At 35.0% G+C, this 25,237-nt stretch overlaps 1 protein-coding gene across 1 annotated transcript; it reads right to left on the bottom strand.

Moving 5' to 3' along the window:
- Nucleotides 1-245: 245 nt before the first annotated feature.
- LOC128862531 (transmembrane 9 superfamily member 3) lies at nucleotides 246-17,736 on the bottom strand. Its single transcript, XM_054101213.1, has 8 exons — nucleotides 17,362-17,736; nucleotides 17,113-17,308; nucleotides 16,699-17,060; nucleotides 16,508-16,639; nucleotides 16,266-16,432; nucleotides 14,301-14,735; nucleotides 838-1,068; nucleotides 246-769 (listed from the first exon to the last, which is right to left on the bottom strand). The coding sequence occupies exons 1-8, from the start codon at nucleotides 17,443-17,445 to the stop codon at nucleotides 625-627; spliced, it is 1,752 nt and encodes a 583-aa protein (XP_053957188.1). The 5' UTR covers nucleotides 17,446-17,736; the 3' UTR covers nucleotides 246-624.
- Nucleotides 17,737-25,237: the final 7,501 nt, after the last annotated feature.

The raw sequence follows: 25,237 nt of genomic DNA, 5'->3' as shown, positions 1-25,237 counted from the left end.
ACTATTCTGACAACATTGGATCTACGCTAAGAGACGAACTGGTTTTATATCCAGCTAAGGCATATGTGGAACAACATCAAGACGCACACCACAAAGAGGAGGAGGAGCTCGGCTAAACACCCGAAAAGGGTGTACGCGCCAATTATGTATGTATGTATGTGATGTATGTAAGGAATGAAACTCCATAACAAAGTTTCCCCCGAAATAAACAAGAAACGTTTGACGCTAATATAAAAAACAACGGATTTCAGTGATAATACTATATAAATTAAATTATATAAATATGTATTTATCTATTAAATTTCATGTTACGACTTTTTGGTTAGTCACTCCTACATACAATCAAATATTTTTTGAAAATTTACAATATACAATTTTTCTTCTTTCTTTCTTTAATATATATTTCATATAAATACATCTTGCATTGAATTTTAGTGGCGGCGAGATTTCTGCAGTGAACAATTAGTTTCAATAAATATTTAACTCATTGTTGGTACTAAGAAGATAACATTTAATTAGTTTGATAAAAAAAAAAAATAATAATCTAATCAAAGTACTAAATATAAGACGAATTTAGGAATTACATTAGACCAAAGTATTGCATAAGATATAAATATATGTAGTCTAGTCTATTTTAACATTAGAGTATATTTTTCGTACAAATAAGCTTGTGCCCAAATAGCCCACTGTGCCACATATAATTCCTAGAGCGCCACTGAACAGTGCCATATAGCCAAAATAAAAAGCAGTTTGGAAAAGACCATACATTCTGAAACAAAAATAAAGAAAAAATACATGAGTAGTAAGATAAACTATTCCTCAGAAATTAGTACTTACTTTGTTTTAAAGAAGAAATAGTAGAATGAATACGCGTAAACGTATATGGAAGTCGAAGCAGCAGACATAAAACTTGTCCATTGCCACCGATAGTCCTCTGCGTTTAAAAGGAAGTAAGTGCATACAATAGTAACGCACACCGTTACAATCATTAGTATGGTAAACACCAGAAGCATAAAACCGTAAACGTAGTAAATTTTATATGCCCAAAAAGAGGTGAATATAAAGTACCTGGAAAATAATAGATGCATGAATATACTTATAACTTAACAGCATTACGCAAACATATACAAAACTGTGTAATTTATATGTATCTCTCTAACTTTTAGGATTCTGAAATTTTTTTAAACAGGTCCTAAATGCCCCGACAGTTATACTGCTACACATGTGGATTGTACTTTTTGTGATCACTTTTTATCTAATTTCTCTAATGTCAGATATTTGATGCATTTGAACTGCATAGGATACACAAAGAAGTCACATGCATCATATATATTGTTTCGGCGTTTCATTTCATCAGCCAGGATAAAGTCTGGTGTCAAATTGACATTTTTCTTGTTAATGCTTTATAGTGAAGATACAATTAAATATGTAGAGGATGGACTACGATTATTTTAATGAAGAATTCCTTAAAGTTGCGGAAAAGTGTGAGAAATTTTACATACAATCCATGGATATGCATACATTAATTTTTTACTCCATATTTTATTATTTTCATATTTAGGGGTAATAATAAATGAAATTAAATTTCTTAAATAAAGGTTGATTTTTAAGTTTAAAAAATATTGTTATTTTAAATAATAATAATTAATTCAAATTTTAAGTAGAGCTTTTCGATGAAAAGTTTTATTAGTTAATCCATCTTTTGCCAATATGAAGATATTCGATAGTTAGCCCAGACATGAGTATGGGAACAATCGGCCAAGGGAAAAACTTGGGCTTTCTAAGTCCAGACCACAAATCCACATTGTCTGCATTTGAGATTTATTGATGGAAATTGCGAGTGTCAAACGAATTGGAAATTGAAGCCATTTGAACAGGATATATGTGTGTATGATGTATCATTGGGGTAAGTGGTAACAGATGAAAAATGGTTGCTTAAATAACATGAGTGCTGCTGGAGTGACAGTGCTTGGTCAGATATTAATCCGGATTGTTCCGGTAAAGTAAAACCGACTGTCCTGGTATATCAAGTGAATTTAGAAATTCAGGTGGATAATTTACGACTGTTATATTTGAAAGTTGATTTAGTCAGTCAACATTAAAATTTTAAATAATTGGCGCTTATACCATTTTTTGGATGATTTCATAATTGAAGAGACCTACAGTTTTATGCCGCCTATGGACGGTTTTTTATGACGAGCTTTTTCAGGGCAGACATACCTTCAGAGGTTTGTCACTGCCTGCCGAAGACGACCACTTTTAAAATGTTAAAATATGAGTACAGTCGCATTCGTGACACAGCTGTGATTGGTGTGTTTTTTTCAGTGCTCTGGTTTCATTTAGCAAAAAAAGAAAAGGCGTAGTGGAAGTGAAAGATACAATAGATAGTGACATTTTTTTCGCGGAATTCGGTGTATAGCGCTGTAATAGTTCTGTCTGTGAAAACCACGTGTTTTTTTTTTTATTACTTCCTGGAATTTCTACCTGAAAGGCTAACGTATAGAGTTTTCTTACCGCAAAAGTGCCTGCGGTAAGCCGCAAAAAAGGTGATGCGATGGCGTCCTCAACGCCTTCGGCATCGTGCTCAGCAGAGGATTTTGAGGAATTTTGCGCTAGCAATGAATCTCTGATCCATAAACCTGCTAGTGAAAAAGTGGATACAAATCTGCGAAAGACCAAAAATAAAGGTCAAAGCGATATATTTAAGAAAAAAGAGTGAGACATATTCTTGATCCGACCAAGTCACATGCTTCGGTTGAGAAGAGTGGATTTCAGTCAGATGGAAATGAGAGTGAGGAGATGATGGAGTGTGAGGTTGTAAAATCTTCGAAAGACTCCGTAAAAATGCAAAATATTTGTAATGCTGAAACTGGTACAGTTGAAAAAAATGCAACTGCCAAAAAAATCCAGAATACAAATAATTCTGATAGCTCCGTTTACTATCCATCCAATTTTATAGGCAAACCTTTTGTTTTGGTAGACACCTCAGAGTGTGACCTATTCAAAAATATCAAAATTAGAAATGGCATGAGTCTATATCAGCATATCCGTTACTTAAAAATACAGGATATTGATATAATTGAAGCAGTTGGTGTTACCTTATATAAGGTATTCTTCTGCAATCCCAAATCGGCAAACAATTTCGTCACCAATAATGACATTTTAAAAATGAAGCTAAAGCCTTTCATTCCCAGAACGGCTTTTGAAACATATGGCGTAATTCGAGGAGTTGCTCTTTACCTTTCCAATGAAGAAATCATGAGAGATATAAAGTCTGCTAGCAAGGTAAACTTCGTACAACGTTTTCTTAGACGTGATCCGGAGGATTCAAGCAAATTTCTCCCAACCTTCTCAGTTAAGCTGGGATTTTTGGGCAACAGCCTACCTAAGGAAGTCAAGCTTGAGTATACAAATTTTCAAGTAGAACATTACTTTCCATCTGTTAGACAATGCTACAACTGATACGGAAGTTTGTATACCGCCCTGCAAAATAAGTCAATGCATTCTATGCAAAGGTAACGACCATAAATATTCAGATAGGGAGAAGTGTCCAGTATGGAAGAAGGAAAATGAAATTAATAAATTGAAAACCGTAAAAAAGTTATCTCGTAAAGAGGTGCTAAATACTTTCTTTCCCAAAAGCAACAACCGCTTCGATGTCTTAGACGTTGAAGATACGGATTTTCCGGTACTGGTTGAGAACGACAACATGATCGACTCTAATGAAGTCATAAATCGTTCCTTGACAAAAAAGAAATATAGCTCAGTTGTCAAGAAGGGTGCAATTCCCAAACAGCCTTCTGTCAAGCCTGATAAGGTCTTGAACAAAAATAGCAAGCCTCGTGTGGTTCCAGTCTTTGAAAGACAAGACTATCAAATTACTTCCCAGCTAGAAAAGGTGTTATGGGAGCTAGTGAAGATAGCTAAAGCTACTTGTGGAAGACTTAATGATACTGAGACCCTTGCCCAGGTCACCAAACTGAGCGGTATGAGGGATCAGATTTTGGCTAATCGAGACGTAGCACTTTTTAAGTGCGGTTCAGCATCAGTAGATTCATTAGATGAAATGTCTGCAATATAATTGCCAATCATTGAAGACAAATATAGACAATATTGATTATTATATTAATAATAATCGTGTTGATGTGGTTTGTCTTAGTGAAATATTTGAGTACAATGAAAATAAATGTAGAAAATTTATCAATTTTAATAATATTATGATTAGAAAAAACAGACCAGATGGCTATGGGGGTGTTGCCATAGCCCTGAAAAAAAACAGATTCAATTCAGGAGCATAACGTTCGCTTCTAATCTGGATATAATTGTAGCAAAGACGGTTAATTTAAACCCAAACTTTGTAATTTGTGCGGTCTACTTCCCTCCAAGTCTACACTTAAATGAATTTGCGACCGAAGTCAAAAGGTTGTTTCAGTTTCTAAACGGTTTTAGAAATGTGTTAATTTGTGGGGATTTCAATGCCAGATCGACTGTATGGGGTGACAGTTTAAATTCACCTAGAGGTAAGAAATTGGTTGAACTTGTAAATTCATCCGATTTCTGGTGTCTGAACAATTCTTGTTTTACTTTTAAAAGAGATCTAAACAGGACCAATGGGTCGGCTTTGGATCTAACCTTCACAAATGCTCCTACCAACTGTACTTGGAATCTTCTGTATTTTCAGCTTGGTGGTAGCCACCATTTCCCAATTCTAATAGAGTTCTCCAAAGTTAGTATTAACAATCCCAAATTTCTGGCCAAAAAGAAGCTTCTAAATGCCTTAGGGGATATTTCCTTTGATCCATCTTTTGAAATGATTGAAAATAAACTTCAAGAAGAAATATCTGCTGCCACCTTCCGTTGGTCTGAGAAATGCAAACCAAAGGCTTGGTGGAATGAGGGACTAGCCAAGTCCTATCGTCTACTTGTTGCTGCTTACAAAAAAGCTAAACACTACCCATCTCCGGAAAATTTGGAAGTAGCTTTGCAACGCAAGAAGGTGTGGCAAGCTGAAGTGAAAGAGGCCAAAAAAGAAAATTTTGAGGAAAAAATAGCGGAGCTAAATTGTAAGTCAAATTCGAGAGAGGCGTGGAATTTTGTTAAATGCCTTAGAGGAGTAAATGGATATTCTGCAGACTCTAAGAGGAACTCAGACAATAATGATGTGTACCTTAAGCATTTGAAATCACAGGTACCACCCAACTCTGCTGTCTGGCAGGAACTACCCAATACAACTCCTGTATCCAGGCTAGCCTTTCAGTATGATGAAGTGGTCACGGTGCTTAATGCCAAAAAACGGCGCTCAGCAGGAGGCTGTGATGGAATAACATACGACATGATTCGCGCTCTCTCTGACAAAAGCTTATGCAACCTTTTAACAGCGCTAAATGATGCTTTTCTTGCAAATAATATTAGAGAATCGTGGAGATATATTAAGATTGTTCCCATTCCAAAAAAAGATAAAGACCTCACAGACTTCAAAAATTTTAGACCTATTTCCCTGATTTCAGTCATGTTAAAGTTAATTAACCAAATGCTCAAGCTAAGAATAACCGATGCCTTTGATGGGAGTCGCGCCCTCCCCAGAAACTCTTTTGCGTACAGGAAGGATAGATCGGCTGCTATGTGCATCAATCAATTACAACATGAAATTGCTGTATGGAAAAATAGAGGTCTTAAGGTTATACTCCTTACCTTGGATATAGAAAATGCCTATAACTGTGTAAGGGGTAATCTGTTAGTTGATATACTCAGAAAAAAAGGCATAGAGAGTCATTATACGTCCTGGATTGCGAATTTCCTATCCAATAGAATCCTAAAAATTGGTACGGATTCGATTGTTGTAAATGACGGCTTACCCCAAGGTAGCTGTTTATCGCCTATACTTTTTAATGTCTATACGGCTAAGTTGCACGATATTCAGGATAATTGTACCCCCATCTATCAATTTGCGGATGATTTTATTATAGCCTCATATCATAGAGATTTTGATTTGGCTGAGGCCAATCTCCACAGTAAAGTTCGAGAGTTTAATCTTGTGGCAAATACGTTAAATCTGTCATTCAACCTTGAGAAATGCAACCTGATGTATGTTGCAAAGGGAAACCGTAAAACTCTGAACAATAATTTTGGCAGTGTGATGATTAAACAGACAAAAAGTATTAAGTTCCTTGGTCGTGTAATAAGCTCATCACTGACCCTAGGAACGCACTATGATCAGATAATCAAGGAATCGGCCTTCAATTTAAAAATTTTCAAGATGCTGACTTCTATCAGGGCTGGGTTACACCCTCAGACTGCTATGAAGTTCTATAGAAGCTTTATAAGATCAAAAATTGAGTATTGTAGGACCACCACCGGTCATGCAAATAAGACTGTGATCAGAAAGATTACTTACTTTGGCTTACTGCCAAAGAAATCGTGAAATTAAAACAAACAAACTCTAGCATTTACAAAATGATTGAAAACTCTGCAGAGGTTAAATCCAGTTATAGCTTTGTTTTCAAAAAATTTGAAGAGATTTTTGTGAATACCAATGTAAATTTAATGACTGTAAACTGTGAAAACTTGGTGGTGATAGATGACTCCTTGTCTAGAGCGAAAAGCAAATTTTCCAATCATGAAATTAAAGCTATTTTTGCTGAAAAAATTGATGAACTCAAGGCTCAAAATCACCAAGGTGCAGAATTGGCTTTGCTAGCAATTTAATGTCTCAAATCTTGACTTATTTGAGAAAAAAAAATTAATAAATTACTTCAACTAACCTGTTTTGTGTGTACATCAAACAATATAACTAATTAATAAAGCAAATTGTAAATAAAATCAATATACATGCATGGATAATCATTTCGGGAACGCGTCCTAATGTACAATCTTCAGCAACAAGTCCAAAATTTAATATAAAAATTTAAGGTAAGTTACACATTTCAGTATTTAATACACCGTATTTTTTATACAAAATTTAGTTTTAGAAAGGACACTAAAAGATTATTATTATTTTTTTAACTATAAAAATGTCCAATACAGTTTGTCCGATACCGCACAAGTCATTTCAGTGAACGTATCGATAATAGATCAAAAATAATTTTAAGTGAATGCAGCCATTCGGTGCCTAACGTCAGTCGAGGAAGAAAACAATAACAAAGCGGGCTGTCAGAGTATTTATCGTCAAATAAAATAAATCTAAATGGTAAGTACCTTTCAATTCATTATTCGTAGAGCGTACATCAATAGTCCGTCAATTCGTGAACGAAACTATTACATTTAATTATTGATGAAATTCTTTTTTACGACGCGAAATAACAAAGTAAACTCACATATTTTGCTATTGGCAAACCCAGATCGCATTTAAGATGGCCCCTGTCTAATCAAAGCGCGCGCTTATTTGAAATCGTCATTTCGTGAACGGTCATTTCGGAAACGTTCCCGGACATGATGGCACGTTCCCAAAATGACTATTGCGTTCTCGGAATGATGATTATTATTTCTAAGGGCGAATAATTTTCAATTTTTTAATAAATTTATTTTAAATTTTTTTTTCTTTATAATAACAGCATAACAGCTCCTGATAAAGAAAAAAAATAAAAAATAAATAAAAAAAAGGCTTAAAACGGATAGTGCAGCGCAAATAACCAAAGATAAAAAGTGAATGCTAGAAGAAGAAAGATCTTGGATAAGATGACTGAAGAGCAGAAAGAAATTAAAGGGGCTAAGGAGAGAGAATATTATAGAAAAAAAAGGCGAGGCTGGTCATGGTAAAGGCCCAATGGATGGTGTAGGAGGATAGCTAAAAAGAACAGCTGACAGACATGTCTTGATGGGTAATGATGTTAGAACAGCCTCAGAATTCGCCGATTTGTTCAAAAATGCTGCTATCGAAGTAAAAGTAATCCCAGAACACAACGTGATTGAGGAGAAAAACCAAAGTGTCTGGATGCTATTCCAGGTATAATGGACATCGGACATCACAAAAGTGTACTGGCAAAAAGGACTAGACATTTTAATACAATTATATCGATACGAACATTTTCATAAAGAGCTAAAACTATAGAGGTTTTCTAGCCTTTGTAATATGAGTGCAGTTGAACCTGAGAAAGTTTTTATGCCTGCAATTGAATCTCCTGTTGACGAAGAGCCCACGATCACAGATAACGATTTGAGATTTAAAAATAGAGTAAATATTTATAAATCTGAATGCTGGTCATCTTCCTCGGACAATGAAGATTTAGAGACAATATCTCGTCGTCAGCAGATTAAAGTTAAACAGATTGATGTTGAAGCAAATACGTCTTATTGCAAAGAAAATATACATCCAAATCTCGTATCCCCTGGGAAATTCTTGCTTGTTAAAGTCCCTACTGAGAAGCCAAATATTTGCTTCAGATATGTTGCTACCTGCCAGACATGTGTCGGTGATGATGATGAAGAAGTCTTAGTACCCTTTTTGAGATCTGTGCGTAACAATATTAGAAAATTTAAGCTGGAATCTAAGGATATATCATATATTGATTTTGAGCAAATAAAATTCCAACACCGACGCTAAAAAAACAAAAAAGTCAAGAATATTATTATTTTGATAATGATATTGATGTTTTTGAAAAATAATATTGTAAGTTTTGTAAAAAAATAAATAAATAACTTAGTTCTTTAAACGGTTGTTTATAATTTAAATATTTCCTTATTTCTACCTAATTATATCAATATCATCATTTCGAGAACATTTTTGTCATTCCGGGAACGGTTGATCATTTTCGGGAACATTACAATATTTCAATAAAATACGCATAAATGGAGGTATTAAATATTATATACATATTTATTAGATTACAGAACTTTTGTTCTGTACATATTACGTTAATTCGATTATAAGAGTTTTAAATATTTTGAAATTTCTTAAATTTTATGCGGAATAATAGCAACTTCTTTAATTTTTTGACGTATTTTGCTTGTAGAAAATTTTGAATGTATTGATTTCATTATTGCTTATTCAATATACATACATAATATACCCATGTTTTTAAACAAAGCTCAAATTCTGCGCTTTGTTTGGTTTTTCGGGATTTTATGAAACTTAGGAAAACGTTCCCGAAATGATGGTTTTCTTTCAAGATATTTACTACTAAGCAATATTACTAAAAAAATAAAGAATTCTGTGCGCTGCCCTGTAAAGGTTTAAAAATATACAAATTAATAGGGGTGTGCGAATATTCGAAATTTCGAACTATTCGAAGCGAATCGAATCCTAGGATTCGATTCGATATTCGAGTCGAATATCGAATAGTTCGAAATATTCGAATGGTTTGAACTATTCGAATAGTTCGAACTATTTTAACCATTCGAATAATTCGTTTAAAAAAATAAAAAAAAGCATGCACTCAGTTAAATATTCGAATTATCTGAATTATTTAAACTATTCGAATTATTCGAATAGTTCGAACTATTTAACCATTCGAATAGTTCGAACTATTCGAATAATTCGAATAGTTTAAATAATTCAGATAATTCGAATATTTAACTGAGTGCATGCTTTTTTTTATTTTTTTAAACGATTTTTCTGAAGATTTCAGGTCTAATAAAAGCAAAATTAACATGGCTTAAAGTTCATTGTTTAATCTTCGGTTAGGATATCATTATTTTTATAGAATTAGTAGTTTTAAATAACTTGATATAGGTTTTTAAATGATATCGATTCTTCTAATCGTACGTATCGATCGACACATGAAATGATTTCTATCTTAGATGAATGGTTAATCACTAATCTCTTATGCATATTACAATTCTCCACTACAGTATTGTTCTTAAACCTGTTTTCTAATTTTAATGAGTGTACATTCAAGTTTATACTTGGAAGCTACATATATCTGCTTAGGAAAGGAAAAAATAATACTAAAGTTCATGAATAAAATACCATTAATTTCATATCAAAAAAATGCCGAATGCAATTGGCTTTTCCAAACATATAGTATTATATTACATGACAAGTGTATCTACAGCCACTATCAACGAACTATTTGGTGGTTGATGGCAACTATACTTGGAGTCCTAACTTTGTCCCGGACTCCAAGGACTAGAATTATCAAGTCTGTGAATAGTATTTTAATAGTGTTTTTGAAAACGAACATGAAACTGTTGCTGAACCTCCTGTAATCAAACCCACCAAGTTTTGGGACTTCATGAAACAGCGACGAGCTAATAGAGAAGAAACAGTAACCTTGCGCCTTGAGAAAGACATTGATCAAGAACTTATTCAATATTTGTATTCAGCAGATATTGATCCTTGGGATGATCCTATTCATTGGTGGAAAAAAGAATCAGTTAAATATCCTCTCTTATCAATGCTGGCTCGACGTTATTTGCCAATTCCATCTACGTCTGTTGAGAGTGAGAGGCTGTTTTCTACTGCTGGAGACATTGTGACTGAAAAGCGCAATTCATTATCACCTGATAATGTTGCTCGGTTGTTATTTTTAAATAAAAATATAACTCGTTATGTTTGATTGAATATTATATCGAAATTTTAAATAAAATAACGCTATTTTATTTAGACACGCGAGCAAACGTATTCTTAGAAAGAAATTTTTAATTAGAAAAGTTTATTAGCTTATAATTATTTATATTGTTCAAAATGTTATTGATAAATGTTATATTCAACGATAATTAAATGATAGAAAATTTATTTTATTTTTATTATGTAGAATTACTATAATAGAATAACCTGTTTAGGATTTTATTTCTTCGGATAATTCAAATCGCTCGAATTATTCGAATATTTCAAACTATTCGGAAATTCCGAGCTATTCGAATATTTCGAATTATTCGAGTATTTCGAACTATTCGAATATTTCGAATTATTCGAATATTTCGAACTATTCGATATTCGACTCGAATATCGAATCGAATCCTAGGATCCTAGGATTCGATTCGATTCGAATCGAATGGGATTCGCACACCCCTACAAATTAAGCAATAGTATAAACTAATAGTCATCATTACAGCTTGCAATTTTTTTTGTCATAAAACCGATTTTGAAATTCTCAACCTTGGTGATTTTGAGCCTCAAGCGTGATGGTGTCGATCTTCTGGCAACTGATGCGTCTGTTGAGCTTAATGCCGTTGGGTGTGGCATTTTTAATGTTACAAACAACACGGAGCATTTGTTTAAAATAGAAATGCGAACCTCCTCCACTTTTGGTGAATTGTGGGCCTTGCTTAAGGCCGTAGATATTGCGAAAGAATGCAAAATGAGTAAGATCTGTATTTTTACTGATAGTCTGAGTTCATGTCTGCTGCTCAAGAAAGCGAGCTCCAACAACTGCTGTGTTACTCTTTTTAAACAAAACGTAAATGAATACGGTGTTCGGGTGATTTGGACGCCTGGACATGTTGGTATTCCAATAAATGAAAGAGCCGATGCTATTGCAAAAAAAGCTGTTTGCTACGGCTCAATATTGAGCGTAGAATTCACTTTTGAAGAGGCACTCAGAATTATAAGAAATTTAATACTCAGGGATTGGTATGACGGCTTTCGTTCATTCTCAGAAGAAAAACCAAACCTTTTTGCCAAACTGCAAAACAAAACCTTGGTTTCATAAAGCTTCCTTTGATGTCAAAATTATCAAAATGGTAAATAGAATACTAGTAGGATGTACTTATGACAGCGTATATTTGCACAAAATAGGGGCCAATAACACTGATCTTTGTATGTGCGGTGAAATTAACTCGTACGTTCACAGAATCTTTAACTGTCCACTCCTTAATCACATCAGAACAAATTACAGCTTTTTTGATTCATACACGGACCTCGTTTCCATATTTAAAAACAATGAAGTCTTTAAGTCTTTTATTTCATTTCTTAGTGCTGCCAACCTTTCCTTTTAAATAATTTCACTCTCAAAACTTTGATGCACCAGAGCACTTAGTTTTACATACCGAAAATAGGTATTTTTCAATTCCAAACGTTGAACACCCTGGCTTTTTGTGGATGTAAAATCCCGCCAAACACATCTCAAATTAAAAAAAAAAAAAAAAAAAAAATATGAGTAAATTTAGTTGTAATGTCTGTGTAAATACATATACATATGCACATATATAGGTCAGTGAGAACCATTGAAATAATTGAATATGACTGCACAGTTGAATGTCCAGGAGTGATGTGAAGGGAGAACGACAGCAGAAAGATTTGAAACTTAAAAAAGGTATATTTTCAATAACCGGTTGAGAACCACGCACTTCGAGTATCATAACACAATAAAAAATATGAAATGTTTCCCAATTGCAGTACAGTGTCATCCTTAACAACAAAAAAGGAATTGATATTTTCCCACGGCAGTCAGATCTATGTAACCCGAACGACCCGGATTTATATCCGGCCAAGGACTGCCAGTTTAGCAGCGAATTCACTTTAGGAAGTGTTTATGCTAATACAAAAAAACAGGCATTCATTTTGGCCTCATGAGTAATTTTTACGCAAAATTTAATGATTTATTTAATCAAACTTGGTGCAGATGCCAAATAGGGGCCGTGGATAACATAATTTCTCTCGTTTCTATATTTGTATTAAAAATATTTCAATAAAAATTAAATTAAAATAAAAAACGAACAAAAATGAGGTACAAAATTTTAACAAAAATTAACTTAAAAAATGTAAGCCTCCGGAGAGTTCAGTTTTCAGTTTTAGGATGTGGATACGCCTTCAACACCCTTGTTTTCAAAGCGTACGGCATTATACCACTTATTCCGCCACTAGAGGAGCAATTGATTGATCTAGGTAATTTACAAAAACAAACATGAGTTAGAGTTTTGCGTACTAGTAGACAGATTAACAATGAGCAAGTTCCACATATTCTTCATTTTGAGTTGTACCTGTTTTGAAGGTGTGCCCGATATGTTAGTTGCATATATGTACCAAATATTTCTTCATAACATGAACACGCATATGTATGCATTTTTGTATGCGTAAATGAGCATAGTAACACGGAATTTATATATGTATATTATACAGTGTGGGCCATATAGCGTTTGCTTTTTGAACCACCTATTTTTTTGAGAATGGTAACACAAATGACATGCCAAATGTGTTCATAATTTACTTAAAGGTTTGACATTTACGAAATGGGACGCTATACGCTTAAACAAAATTGGGAAATATTGAAAACCTATTTCCCAAGTGGTAAGTCTTCTTCTTTTTTTCTGATTTTCACATCGGTGGCTACGTCAATAAGCAAACTTGTCGGATTTGGGGCTCAGAAAATCCAGACGTTACTGTAGAGAAGCAACTGCATCCACAACGAGTCACTGCTTGGTGCGGTTTTTGGTCTGGCGGCATCATCGGGCCATTTTTTTCGAAAATGAGCGAGGAGCCGCGGTTACAGTAAATGGCGAGCGTTACCGTGACATCTCAACGAGTTGTTTCCAAAAATTGAAGAAGATGACATGGACGGAATTTGGTTTCAACAGGACGGTGCAACTTATCACACTGCCAAAGCTACACTCGAACTTTTGGCTACCGTTTTTGAAAATAGAATAATCAGCCGAAATTCCGATATCAATTGGCCGCCTCGGAGCTGTGATTTAAGCCCGTTGGACTATTTTTTGTGGGGAGCCGTTAAGGACAAATGCTATGCGAACCATCCAGAGACGATTGATGCTTTCAAACACGAAATCGAAGTGACCATTCATGAAATTGGAGCCCAAACAATCGAAAATGTGCTTAAAAATTGGGTTGATCGAATGGCCTACTGTAAAGCCAGTCGTGGCAGTCATTTGAACGATATTATTTTTCATTCATAAATGACAATGTTCAGTCTTCAAAATAAAAAAAAAGTTTGAAAAAATATTAATTAGTTTTTTTTTTATAGCCGATTCAAAAAGCAAATTTTACATGGACCACCCTATATTAAGAAGCATCCTGCTAGCAAAGAAAGAAATATTGAATTGAGTTTTTCTGTGTCTATTAGAAAAGGAAAGATATTGAGGGCATTGCGAGGACAAATTATCGTCGGTTCCAAAGGTATCCTAACTCTCAAGTGGGAGCCAACTATACAAACACACATACAGTTTCATTGGCCCGTTCCAGAAATTAGCCAGACAAATTTCATTTAAAAATATATTGAATAAAATATATATAAATAATGATGCCATCTATCATGCCCTAAAATCAATCTCGGATGTAGTTTTAGATAGATAGTTCTAAAGAAATTATGATATAAAAAAAAAATGTCTCGACATCGTCATATCGATTAGCGTAAACGAACATAGTCACACGAGATTTTTATATATTATATTAAGAATAAAATGTTACTTACATTTCGATAAAAATTGACCCGAATGGTAACACGCCGCCAAGAAGAATTATAATCGCCGGTTCCATAAACCACTTTTTTTCGGGTATTGGACGAGGTACTGCATTTACTCGGCAAGGATGGTCTGGTTGCCCATCTAAATTACGTCCTACCACAGTTCCTGCTAGTGTTAACGGCAGAACAACGAAGATGCATATACATGTAACGGCAATCATTGTTCCAAAAGGTATAGCGCGTGATGCATGGTAACCAATAGCAATAAAATTAATGAGAAAGGCCGTTCCGCAAACAAACACTGGCACCATGAATGCAGACACTAGCATTTGGCGGATCCACATTCGGCCGCCAAGTCGAGCATATAACGAACCCCCAAAGTAACCATTGACAGGCGATGTTGCTGCATATACAAATATGGCAGTAGATAGCATCGACCCACGCCTTTAAATAAAATAAATTTTATATATAATACAATTGGAGTAAACTATCGTTAAAAGAATTTCGCCAGGTATCAAAAATAAATTATTTTCGAAATTTTAATTCGGTCGGAAATGATTTTGCTATTTAAAATTTGCATATAGCAATGCGATGCTTTCGGCCTTTTTTTACTTTTATTTTTTTGTCGAATATATTAATCATATCGGGTGATTTTTTACCTGCATGAGAACTATCGATATCGGTAACTCTGGTTTGACAGCTGAGAATAACAAACTGTGTTGACATTTCCGTCCAGTGAGGTTTGGAAAGTCATCATGATCGTTTAACGCCAGAACAATGCTCCCATATTGTGGAAATTTATTTTATAAGAAAAAACCTGTTCGCGAAGTTCATAAAACGAAGTATTGAAATGTTGAGTCGTCGTAGTTCTCAACTTATTGGCTTTTTTCCTTCGACTACGTGGCAAATCTAATGCAAGATCTTTGCTTGCATGCCTATCAAATTCAATTCGGGCAAGAATTGAAGCCAAATGACCATCGTTTGAGTCCATTTTTTGCTGATTGGGCTGTTGTTGTTGTTTTAACAGTATTGGTAGCCCTGTCAGTGTAGGCATATCACCGGTCATCTTCGTCTAGCTCATCTAGGAAACATGCTGTTTCGACAGGTTGGGTCCAGAGGGAGAGGGGTGTTAGATGAGTCGGTTTTAGGGGGCATGGAAAGAGGTGGTTAGTGTCGTGCGGGGTACCTTCGTATGCCGGACATGTGTTTGGAATGTTGGGATGGATTCTGGATATGTAGGAGTTTAACCTGCTACAGTATCCAGAACGTAGTTGTGCCAGTGTTACACGAGCCTCACGGGGAAGCTCGAGCTCTTCGTCTGCAATAGGTGGTGGTTGGACTCCGATTACGGCATTCACAGGACGGGAGCTCATGAAGGTGGTGTCGGTCTCCCGGTGGATGTCTGTTATTGACTGTCTAAATACTGTCCGGTCCAGTAGGTTGCGGTCAGTGCTGCTAGCCCTGCTGATGGGGCTCATTTAGATTTATTATTCAGATTTAATGGAAAAAGTAAGCAAAAATTGGACTGATCGAATGGACCATATCATTCGTAACCGCGGAGGACATAATATTAAAAAAATAAATACCATGTAATTATCTACCAGATAATAATAAACAAAATTCATTCGAGAAATAATTATATTTTGTATTATCATTTTAAATTCTCAAGCCCTTAAAAACACCCGATATATGATTTAAATTTGTTCAAACTTTTTCAAAAAAGTCAGTAATTAACCGTTATTTTTTGACCGATATTTTTTATAATAAAAATAAAAGTCAAAATTGAACTTTAATCTTTGACTGAAAACATTTCGCTGAAAAACAATAATTATTTGTTGCTTCTGTTATATTGAAGACTTAATTATTGCATATATTCGTGTAAATGAAAATATACATTTTATTCTGGTGGTAAATTATTTTATAAAAATCTTAAGCTTGATAGGAGTATTAAAGGTATAAGATAAGAACACTTACTCTGTATATAATTCACCTACAATTGCAAATAAGATGACACCGAGCACTACGGAAATTAATTGACAACCAGCTCCGATCATAGCAGAAAATAACAAAGCATGTGGAGGGGTCCGAAAGACATCTCCATGAACTTGTTTCCAGCCGTATTCGTCACCCAAATCACGTTCCTGAACATTATTAGAATATAAATAAGAGATGTAATTTCCCCCCAATTGCATACCGACGTGTTAACCATAACTTACCATATCATCCATTTCTTCATCTTTGCTGTATCGTGCATAGTCTTTGCGTAACGTACGCATAAGTATCATAGAAACCAATCCAACCAAAAATATTACCATCATAAAACTATTAAAAATACTGAACCAGTGGATCTGTAAATATTTGTTTTTGTCAAAACGTTGGTTAAAAAGCTGCAATAAATCCTACTCACTCTATGTTGGAAAAATTTTGGGTCCAGATATTTGTCGAACCGATTTTTAAATTCCACCGAATTCGGTTTCCAGTTTACTTCATAAGAAAACTTTATTTTAGAACCTGGTATTAGCAACTCTTTTTTTTCGTTGTGCAAAGTTACGTCAACTATTTGTTGACCATTGTAACCAATTTCAAATCGTTTATGTGTAAAAATATAATACTTTTCTTCCTGGTCGTCCTTTTTCCCAACCTCGCCCCAAATTGGTAAGCCATCTATGTACATTTGATACCAGTATTGGTTTTTAACCGCATATGTAAATGCTTTAACTTTATCAATTGTTAGGTCGATCATGCATATTACGGTAGGAGAGACGTCAACTACATAATTTTCAATTAATTCCTGATATCAAGTCGAATCTTAATTGTTTACCTTTAAAATCTATTTCGTAGCCACTAAATTCTAACTCGACACCTTGCAACGCTTCACTGAGTGTCTCATGATAATGGGAAATGCTTTGTTTTGCACCACTACAAAATGGTAAGGAAAAATAGGCATATGTCTCCTGCCTATTATGGTACGGGCCAACTGTGTTCATCCAGAGCACCACCTCTTCACGGTCATTATACTTAAATAAATTTGATTAATAATAATCAATGTAACATTTAAATTTCTTCTTACCTTGTGATTATGTTCGTCTGCGTACGTACACCAAGCGCTTAATATTAGTACAAAGCAAAACGTGAGCACTTGGCTTGGCCACATATCAATGTATTTGTTATAAATATTCAAACAATATATCTTCTATAGATTCAGATTTTTCACATCCATATAACACGGCTTTCTAGCCAACTCAAATGCTGGGAATGTTACGAACCCATATACAATCGTTTTCTTCAACAATATTTATAGTCCTTTGCAGTGGTCATATAGCGTGAATGCCAAATCGTTAGCTATACAGACTTTTAAAATAATACTAATAACTTAAGTGGCGTAACATAAAACGTAGTCTATACGCAGTCGGATACAATACACGTATTGAAAATTCAATGCAAATACGATAACTCGATAATTTGAATTATCGCCCGGTAAGAGATGCAAGTAAAAACGGCTATCGAACGGGGCTGTCAACTCATCGTATAAAATTATACATTTCATTACAAACTAATGATTTATATTTATCAGATTGCGCAGATTGAAAAGAGTATCAGAGTGAGCCCAATCATTTTAATAAGTTTTTATAGCAACAAGATTAGATATTATAAATAGCAGAATAACAATTTATAAGTCCTTGTACAAAAAACGAAAAAAAACTATTAAATTAAGGTATCAAGTCAGCTAATTCTTTCAAATTCTTTTCAAATAGCGTTGACGACTGCAATGGCAAGAAATTTATCCCGTAAGGCTATATACATATGATTTAAAGATGTATGATAACAAAAGTTCGTGAACAAATCACCAAAAACAAAATATGTTCTACAACCGTTGATTTATCCACTCTAACTCACAGTAACATATTGTTGTTGTTGTTGTTGTAGCACCATAAACATTCCCCATACATATACGAAGTGGCAGTCTTTGGCCGGATATAAATTCGGGTCGTTCCGGTTACCGACTGTCGTGGGAACGGACAAAAAAATAAATAAATAAAATAAATATAAATAAATAAACCTTTTAAGAAAGTTTCGAAGAGGATTTAGGTCAGCAAAAATACAGCTATAAATTATCTTTGCAAAAAATTTAAAATAATTGCAAGCATCCTTTTAACCCAATTATTAAAAAGAACGGACACTCGTTTTTGTTTTTGGAAAATCTTTTAACACAATTATTAAAAAGAACGGACACTCGTTAGTCAAAAGTCTGCATAACAGAAATATTCCGTGTCTCATTCCACATAAAAGTGTTCATAACGTTATTTTTCGAAATAAAAAGGTCTTTCAAAAGACGCTCCTAGTTGGTGTTTTAAAGTAAAACACTCTTTTTATTCGATATACGGCTCTTAACAATTATTATTTATGTGCAAAATAACATTATTTAAATGTCCACCATGAGCACGTCTACAGGCAAAATCCTCTAATCAGTCGATTTATGAATGTCTAACTGTTGAGAACGTCGAGATATCGATGTGGGAGGTTGTTTAGCAACACTTTGAGCTACAGCAGTAATACTATATTCCCCTACAGAACGTTCAGTTTTTGGTCTGTCCGTTCTTTTTCTATCCACGAATCCAGAAACAGTTGCTAGACATTTTTTCACCAACCTTTACATTGACTGAATTGCGACTTCATGAAAAAGGGAGTGGAACCTAACTGGACTAATCGGACCCCATACAAAACAGCAAAATATATGCGTAGAACTAACGAAAAAAAATTGATTCCATTCGTACTTACGCCCCCGCAGAACTGTCATGCTCATAATCTATTGGCTGCACATGCGCACGAGATCCAGAGAGGATGTTGAGGAAACTTTACAACACTTTTGTCCATTTGTCCGGCATTATTAAAAACGCGTTTAAAATGTCTGCGAGCTCCACTGTTTAAGGGTGTGGAGGACGTCTCAAAAGCGGATCCCCCAGCTCTGCTTAAATTCGCTAAAAACGTTGACATCCTACATGATGTCTACTTTCAGTATTCGTAGTGTTCAGTCTCCATCTGGTATCGCTAGGGACCAAAAGGTCTATGAGTGGCTTAATGCCAACCAGGCCAACCTAACCTAACATTTGCATTGTCGACTCATTCGGCTATTATATTTATATTTAAAATCACGAATTTTGCGATATGTTGTTCTTAAAGATCTACCATTTTCATAAGTTTCAATAACTTTAAGGCGTGGTTTTATCCCTATCTCATATCGTGGTTATATATGTATAACGCTCTATTTGTCAAATATTGGCATAAAAAGAGATTATTCACTAGTGACATCTAGACGTCACTTTTGAAAGACCCTTTATTACTTTTAGAGCTATTAGTGGATGATATCATACATATTTTGGTGCATTTTTGAAATTTAAGTCCTGGCTGGGTTTTTCTCACTACAGGTAGATACCCAGTATTTTTTCAATATTTCAATTTTTATTCCCAAGTTATTTGAAAATGCTTAGGTGGGAAGAAAAATTAACATTTTTGCAAGTCCTATACAACTCGTGGGGGTTCTAATGCCCATCATCGTAGGTTTGGACTAAATTGCATTATTAATAGGCATAATAGTTAAATTTTGCAAATAAAATTTTTTTTTTAACTTTAGATTTGCTGGCGAAGTGGAATAGAATGCGCCTTACGACTTTGATTGCCGCATTATACTTATAGAGCAACTTCTAATTTATATAATAGAGACATTGGAATCGTCTGCATACACCGCTGTTGTTAGAGAGATAGGCTGCGAAAATATTTAGTGAGTTAAGAGTCGATACTTAACTAGTTTATACCATTTATTAACGCAATAATACTTAAATTTTTGGTTCCAGATAACTGATTTGTTCCAGCTTTATTCTACTGGTTTGGGGAACCCGCCACGATATATCTGTGCTAAGCTGTACTCTCGATTCAAAACATCACAGAAAAAGATACATGTGAGGAGAAGCAATTTAGATAAAAAAAATCACCTCGACGAGCATGGCTTATCAAAATCCACTGTAGCAATAATAACGAATTGCAATTGATTTTAGCTGATTTTAATGATTTTATTTGCTTTTAGTTGATTTTATTTGATTTTATTTTATTTTACTTGATTTTATTTGATTTTAGTTGATTTTATTTGGTTTTATTTGATTTTATTTGATTTTACTTGATTTTACTTAATTTTACTTGATTTTAGTTGATTTGATTTTACTTGATTTTATATGATTTTAATTGATTTTATTTGATTTAAGTTGATTTGATTTTATTTTATTTTATTTGATTTTATTTGATTTTACTTGATTTTATTTGATTTTACTTGATTTTATTTCATTTTATTTGACTTTATTTCATTTTGATTTTAGTTGATTTTATTTGATGCTATTCTACTGGTTTGGGGAACCCGCCACGATATATTTGTCCTTAGCTGTACTCTCAGATTCAAAACATCACAGAAAAAGATACATGCTGCAATTCACTAGATCGGTCCGATCACTTAACTTACTTACTTACTTACAGTTGCCTTGTATCTGAACGTCAGTTCTTCGTTTTTGCTGTTCGTCTTTGGAACAATCTGCCGGAAAAGATCAGTTCATTAAGGTTTGAAAATAAGCTCCTACATTATTTTACGCACTAAGTTTCTAATATGCACATACATTTCCATTTTGTACCCGTGTTCTTCTAATGTTTCCTTGTTCTTTTCCTTCTACTTCCACTTTTTACAGCCTACTATTTACCTTTGTGGAATCTTTTTCTCTAAAACGACTCTAATTTTAATGTTATTTTTAAGCTCTTAGAACTAAGGCCAAACGTTGTAAAATAGCTAATGGTTGTGTGTTTGATAAATAAATAAGTGAAGTAGGCACTTTCAAAATGTTAAAATATCGGTTCACACTACTGTCAGAGATTTATACAACAGCTGGTTTTGCCTTATTGCTTATTGCTGTTTTTATATTATTATTAATCGCGCAAGAATTTAAAAATGTCTTATGTAGTAATAAAAATTGTATTATTCTTTTTAAATATTCTATATTTAATGGAAATCATGGAGAAATTATTTTATGCTAAGCGTCAATCAATGAAATGTTGGTTTCTTGCTCAAACGATGCACGAAAACTTACTTACTTACATATATAGCCTCAGCAGGGATCGCAACCCTTTACCGGATTAAGGTCGACTGTAACAAGTCTTACCAGGCGTCTGTGCTTTGCGCGCGCCTTCTCCAATTTATTACACCAAGCGATGAGGAGGAGGCATGGTCTTCCCCGTTATCCTCTAACTTGCCATCCGAACATATTCTTTGCTGGAGCTTGCCTAGTGGACAGCTTCGTCTTGGCCTCGGTATCCGCTAGACCCACTCTATTTGACTCTCTTTCGATAGCGGAAATGCTGCGGTAAAATCTCGCTTGCATTTCCCAATGTCATTAGCATATGCAAGGAGTTGGACACTTTTGGGGGAAATAGTACAATTTTGATGAACACCGACTCTTCGCAGTACCCCTTCCATGAGGAAGGTGAAGAGGTTGCACGTTAGTGGATCACCTTGTCTGAAACCTCGCTCGCTATTGAAAGTTTGCGGGAGGTCGTTTTCTACCTTGACAGAACTGGACGTTTTGTTCAATGTCATTTTGCAAAGCCGAATCAGTTTCGAGGTAATACCGAACTCAGGCATTGTGGCATATAGGCGATTCCTTATCGGGCTATCGAAAGCAGCGTTATAATCGACTGAGATTTTAATCATTGGGCAAGTTTTCTCCTAGCCATATCAGCCAATCAGTCCATTGCCACCGGCCTTGAACAGTTCTGCTGGGAGTCCATCTGCTCCGGCTGATTTATTGTTCTTCAGCCGCTGGATAGCGACTCTGACCTCGTCATAGCTAGGTGGGGAAACATCCACCCCGTCGTCTTCAATTAGTGCTAGCGGGTTCATTTCCCTAGCTGCAGTATTGGTAGCACCATCATCAGCCAGTAATTTAGAGAAATGTTCCCTCCATAATCCCAGTATCAGATTCGTATCTGTAACCAGATTTCCATTTTCATCTTTACAAGAAGATACTCTGGACTTGAAACCTTCGGTCAGACGTTTGACTTGCTCATAATATTTTTTGGCATCATTCCTGGCCCGGTACACTGCGAGTAGTGTTGTAGTAGTATTTTTTGTGCACGGCTCGCGTTGTCGCCGTCTTAGCCTTGATACGGATCGTGGAAAGTTTTTTACTCACGGCTGTGAACCTCGAAACTTTTCTCGAAGCTTCCCACGTACCCGTAATCCGCATCCCAATTCGCGCCTCTCTGCATGGCAGCTGTAGTAAATATCGTCACTCACTTGCTTGTATTCACCTTGTCCTTCCATCTCATTTCCTGGATAGCGTTTAAGTCAGGGTTTCATACGAGGTCTGATATTGTCACTGGAATCGGTGTTTTTATGTGTCGGGTCACAAACCCAGGGCACAACCGAATATCCTGGATTGCTTCGCCTTTTCACTTTACCTCGCTCTCAAACGAATGTTTGGAAGCTACCTAGAGATACTTGGGTGGAGCTCGGAAGTTGTGAGCTGCTTGGACCATATGCAGAAGAATCGTCCTGGCCACTCCCAAGTGAATGCCGATCAGGGGTTTTCCCCACTTGCGTGGACTACGCACAGAACCATCCTCCCCGATGCACAAAATAGTCAGTATAATATTGCGGAGTTGATTGCCAGCGGAATTGCGATGCATTTTTTTAATAATTTCCGAATATGCGTGCATCTTTTTAAAAATTGTTTAATATGCTAAAAGGTCTCGAGAGGAGAAACACTGACTATCGGAAGACATTTACATTGGAAAAAACCGAATTGCAGTTGTTATGTACGCCGTTGATACTTCGGCAGAGAACAACACAATTGCAAATATGTTCGTAATCGGTAAAAGCACTGTTTGCTGCATTTAAATTTAGTTTTGCCATGAGGTCTGAAATTTAATTAAGTAAGTATTTAAATGATTTTGAGTCATTGGGTTTCCCTCAAGTGTGAGTAGCTATTGGTAAGAAAGTGTGCTCTTTATAAGGGAATTGGTGTAACGTGAAGGTTTCAGAGGGGTGTCACACAGAAGTTTATCCAGCAGCAGTCTATTACAATTATAAAGGTTGGCATTCTGCAAGGATGATAGAATAGAAGGATGCGGCTTTCGATTTCGTTTGTCATCAGCCTTTACGAATAAGCAAAGTATTTTTTAGTATGATATATAAAAAACAACGTTTTAAGTATAACAACAAAAACGAAACTTGAATTTTTCATGCAATCTATATTTTAGTTTGTTTGAAAAAAATTTGAGCTAGAAGATGTGAGCAATGCATAGAGAAAAGGGAGAGAAGTAGTAACATTAAAATTTATACGAATATGTGACACCAATTTTTTTTCCGGAAAACCTAAAAAAATATGCTTCATGAGATTAATAGATTTTACAGGATACTAAAAGGAATAACTTTAATTCGCCATTTTCTCAGTATATTAATAATAATTTTGTAACTGTAGTGTGCCTAATGATCGACGCTTCGACCTAAAAGTCCTTTGGATCCTATTACTGTTATACGTGCTTTCTCAAACTACTTTTCTTGTAAACTATTTTTACATGTTCATTCTTGCAGTCTTAAGAAATGTACAGTTGGACTGTAATTAATCATACAATGCATTGGAAAACTATTTCTTAGTTACGTATATTGGACATTTTCAACTAGATATATATAATTTGCACTTATACCTTATTTGTTTGTGTTTGGCCGAGCTCCTTCTCCGATCTGTGGTGTGCGTATTGATGTTTTTCCACAAATGGAGGGACCTACAATTTAATGCCGCCTCCGAACGGCAGATGGTTTTTTCTGAGGAGCTTTTTCATGACAGAAATACGCTCGGAGGTTTGCCCTTGTCTGCCGAGGGGCGACCGCTATTAGAAAATACTATTTGTATCAGTTGTTGATAACTCCATCTATTCGGCTACGGCGACCGCCGTGCTATAAATAAAAATAAATAATACATTAATGAAATTTTGATAAAATCTTGTTTAATTAGTCTTCCATATAATAAAGAGTCAGCTATGTACATGGGCGCAACCATGAGGATGGGGTTTTTAATAGGGACGAGTCGATGTTGGCAGGTTGTGGAGGCCATGTTGTTTTGATATGTTGAACGATGGAGTAGCACGTGCAAATGATTAACTACTTATACATTATACGTGAGTTAAGGTTTTGGTTATATCTCATGGAGGTGACGTGAATTTACTACCAGGATCGTGTGATTGGACTACACTGGACTTTTCTTCCCGCGGAGTTTTCTGAAGCCGTAGATCTATGCCAATAAGCGGTAATTGACCGATGCCTTTCACGTAAATTTACCAGACCAGTCAAAATGGCTGCCTTTGCAATTTAAATTCAAAATTCTTGCTGCATTTAATATTTTTTCCGTTTTCTGTTATTTTATATACATATGTACATATACATATTCGTATCAAATATTTTATTTATTTATTTAATATATGGAAAATAACAATAAATTATTATTTTACAATAAAAAAAAGGAGCACTAGCTGTCAGGGCTTACGGCTCACTACTCTAATAAGATTATTTGTTTACTACAAAAGTTAAGCTATTAGAGAGTTAATTTTATAGATGTTTAAGTAAAGAGACTTATGGTTTAAATAAGTATCAAATATATATTGACACTTATACCAGTACCAGTGAAGTAGACTGGTGCAAGTTTCTATGTGATAAAAGTGCAGTGGGGCAGCTCAACAATTGATAGTACTGCAACATTTTTTCGAGGCAAAATATATGAATGCGGAAAAGACCATGATTCTGATGCATGACGTGTGGTGGCTCTTTGCTTCAACTTATTTTTTATATTGTAGTTATCACTAGGTTCTGAAAACGGCAAAACGAATGAAACCTGCTGCGTATTTGAAAATTCGAA

Source organism: Anastrepha ludens, chromosome 4 (assembly GCF_028408465.1).
Source record: "Anastrepha ludens isolate Willacy chromosome 4, idAnaLude1.1, whole genome shotgun sequence".
Lineage (NCBI taxonomy): Eukaryota > Metazoa > Arthropoda > Insecta > Diptera > Tephritidae > Anastrepha > Anastrepha ludens.
The sequence above is the reverse complement of the archived record's forward strand: the minus strand, read 5'-3'. Positions and strand labels throughout refer to the sequence as shown.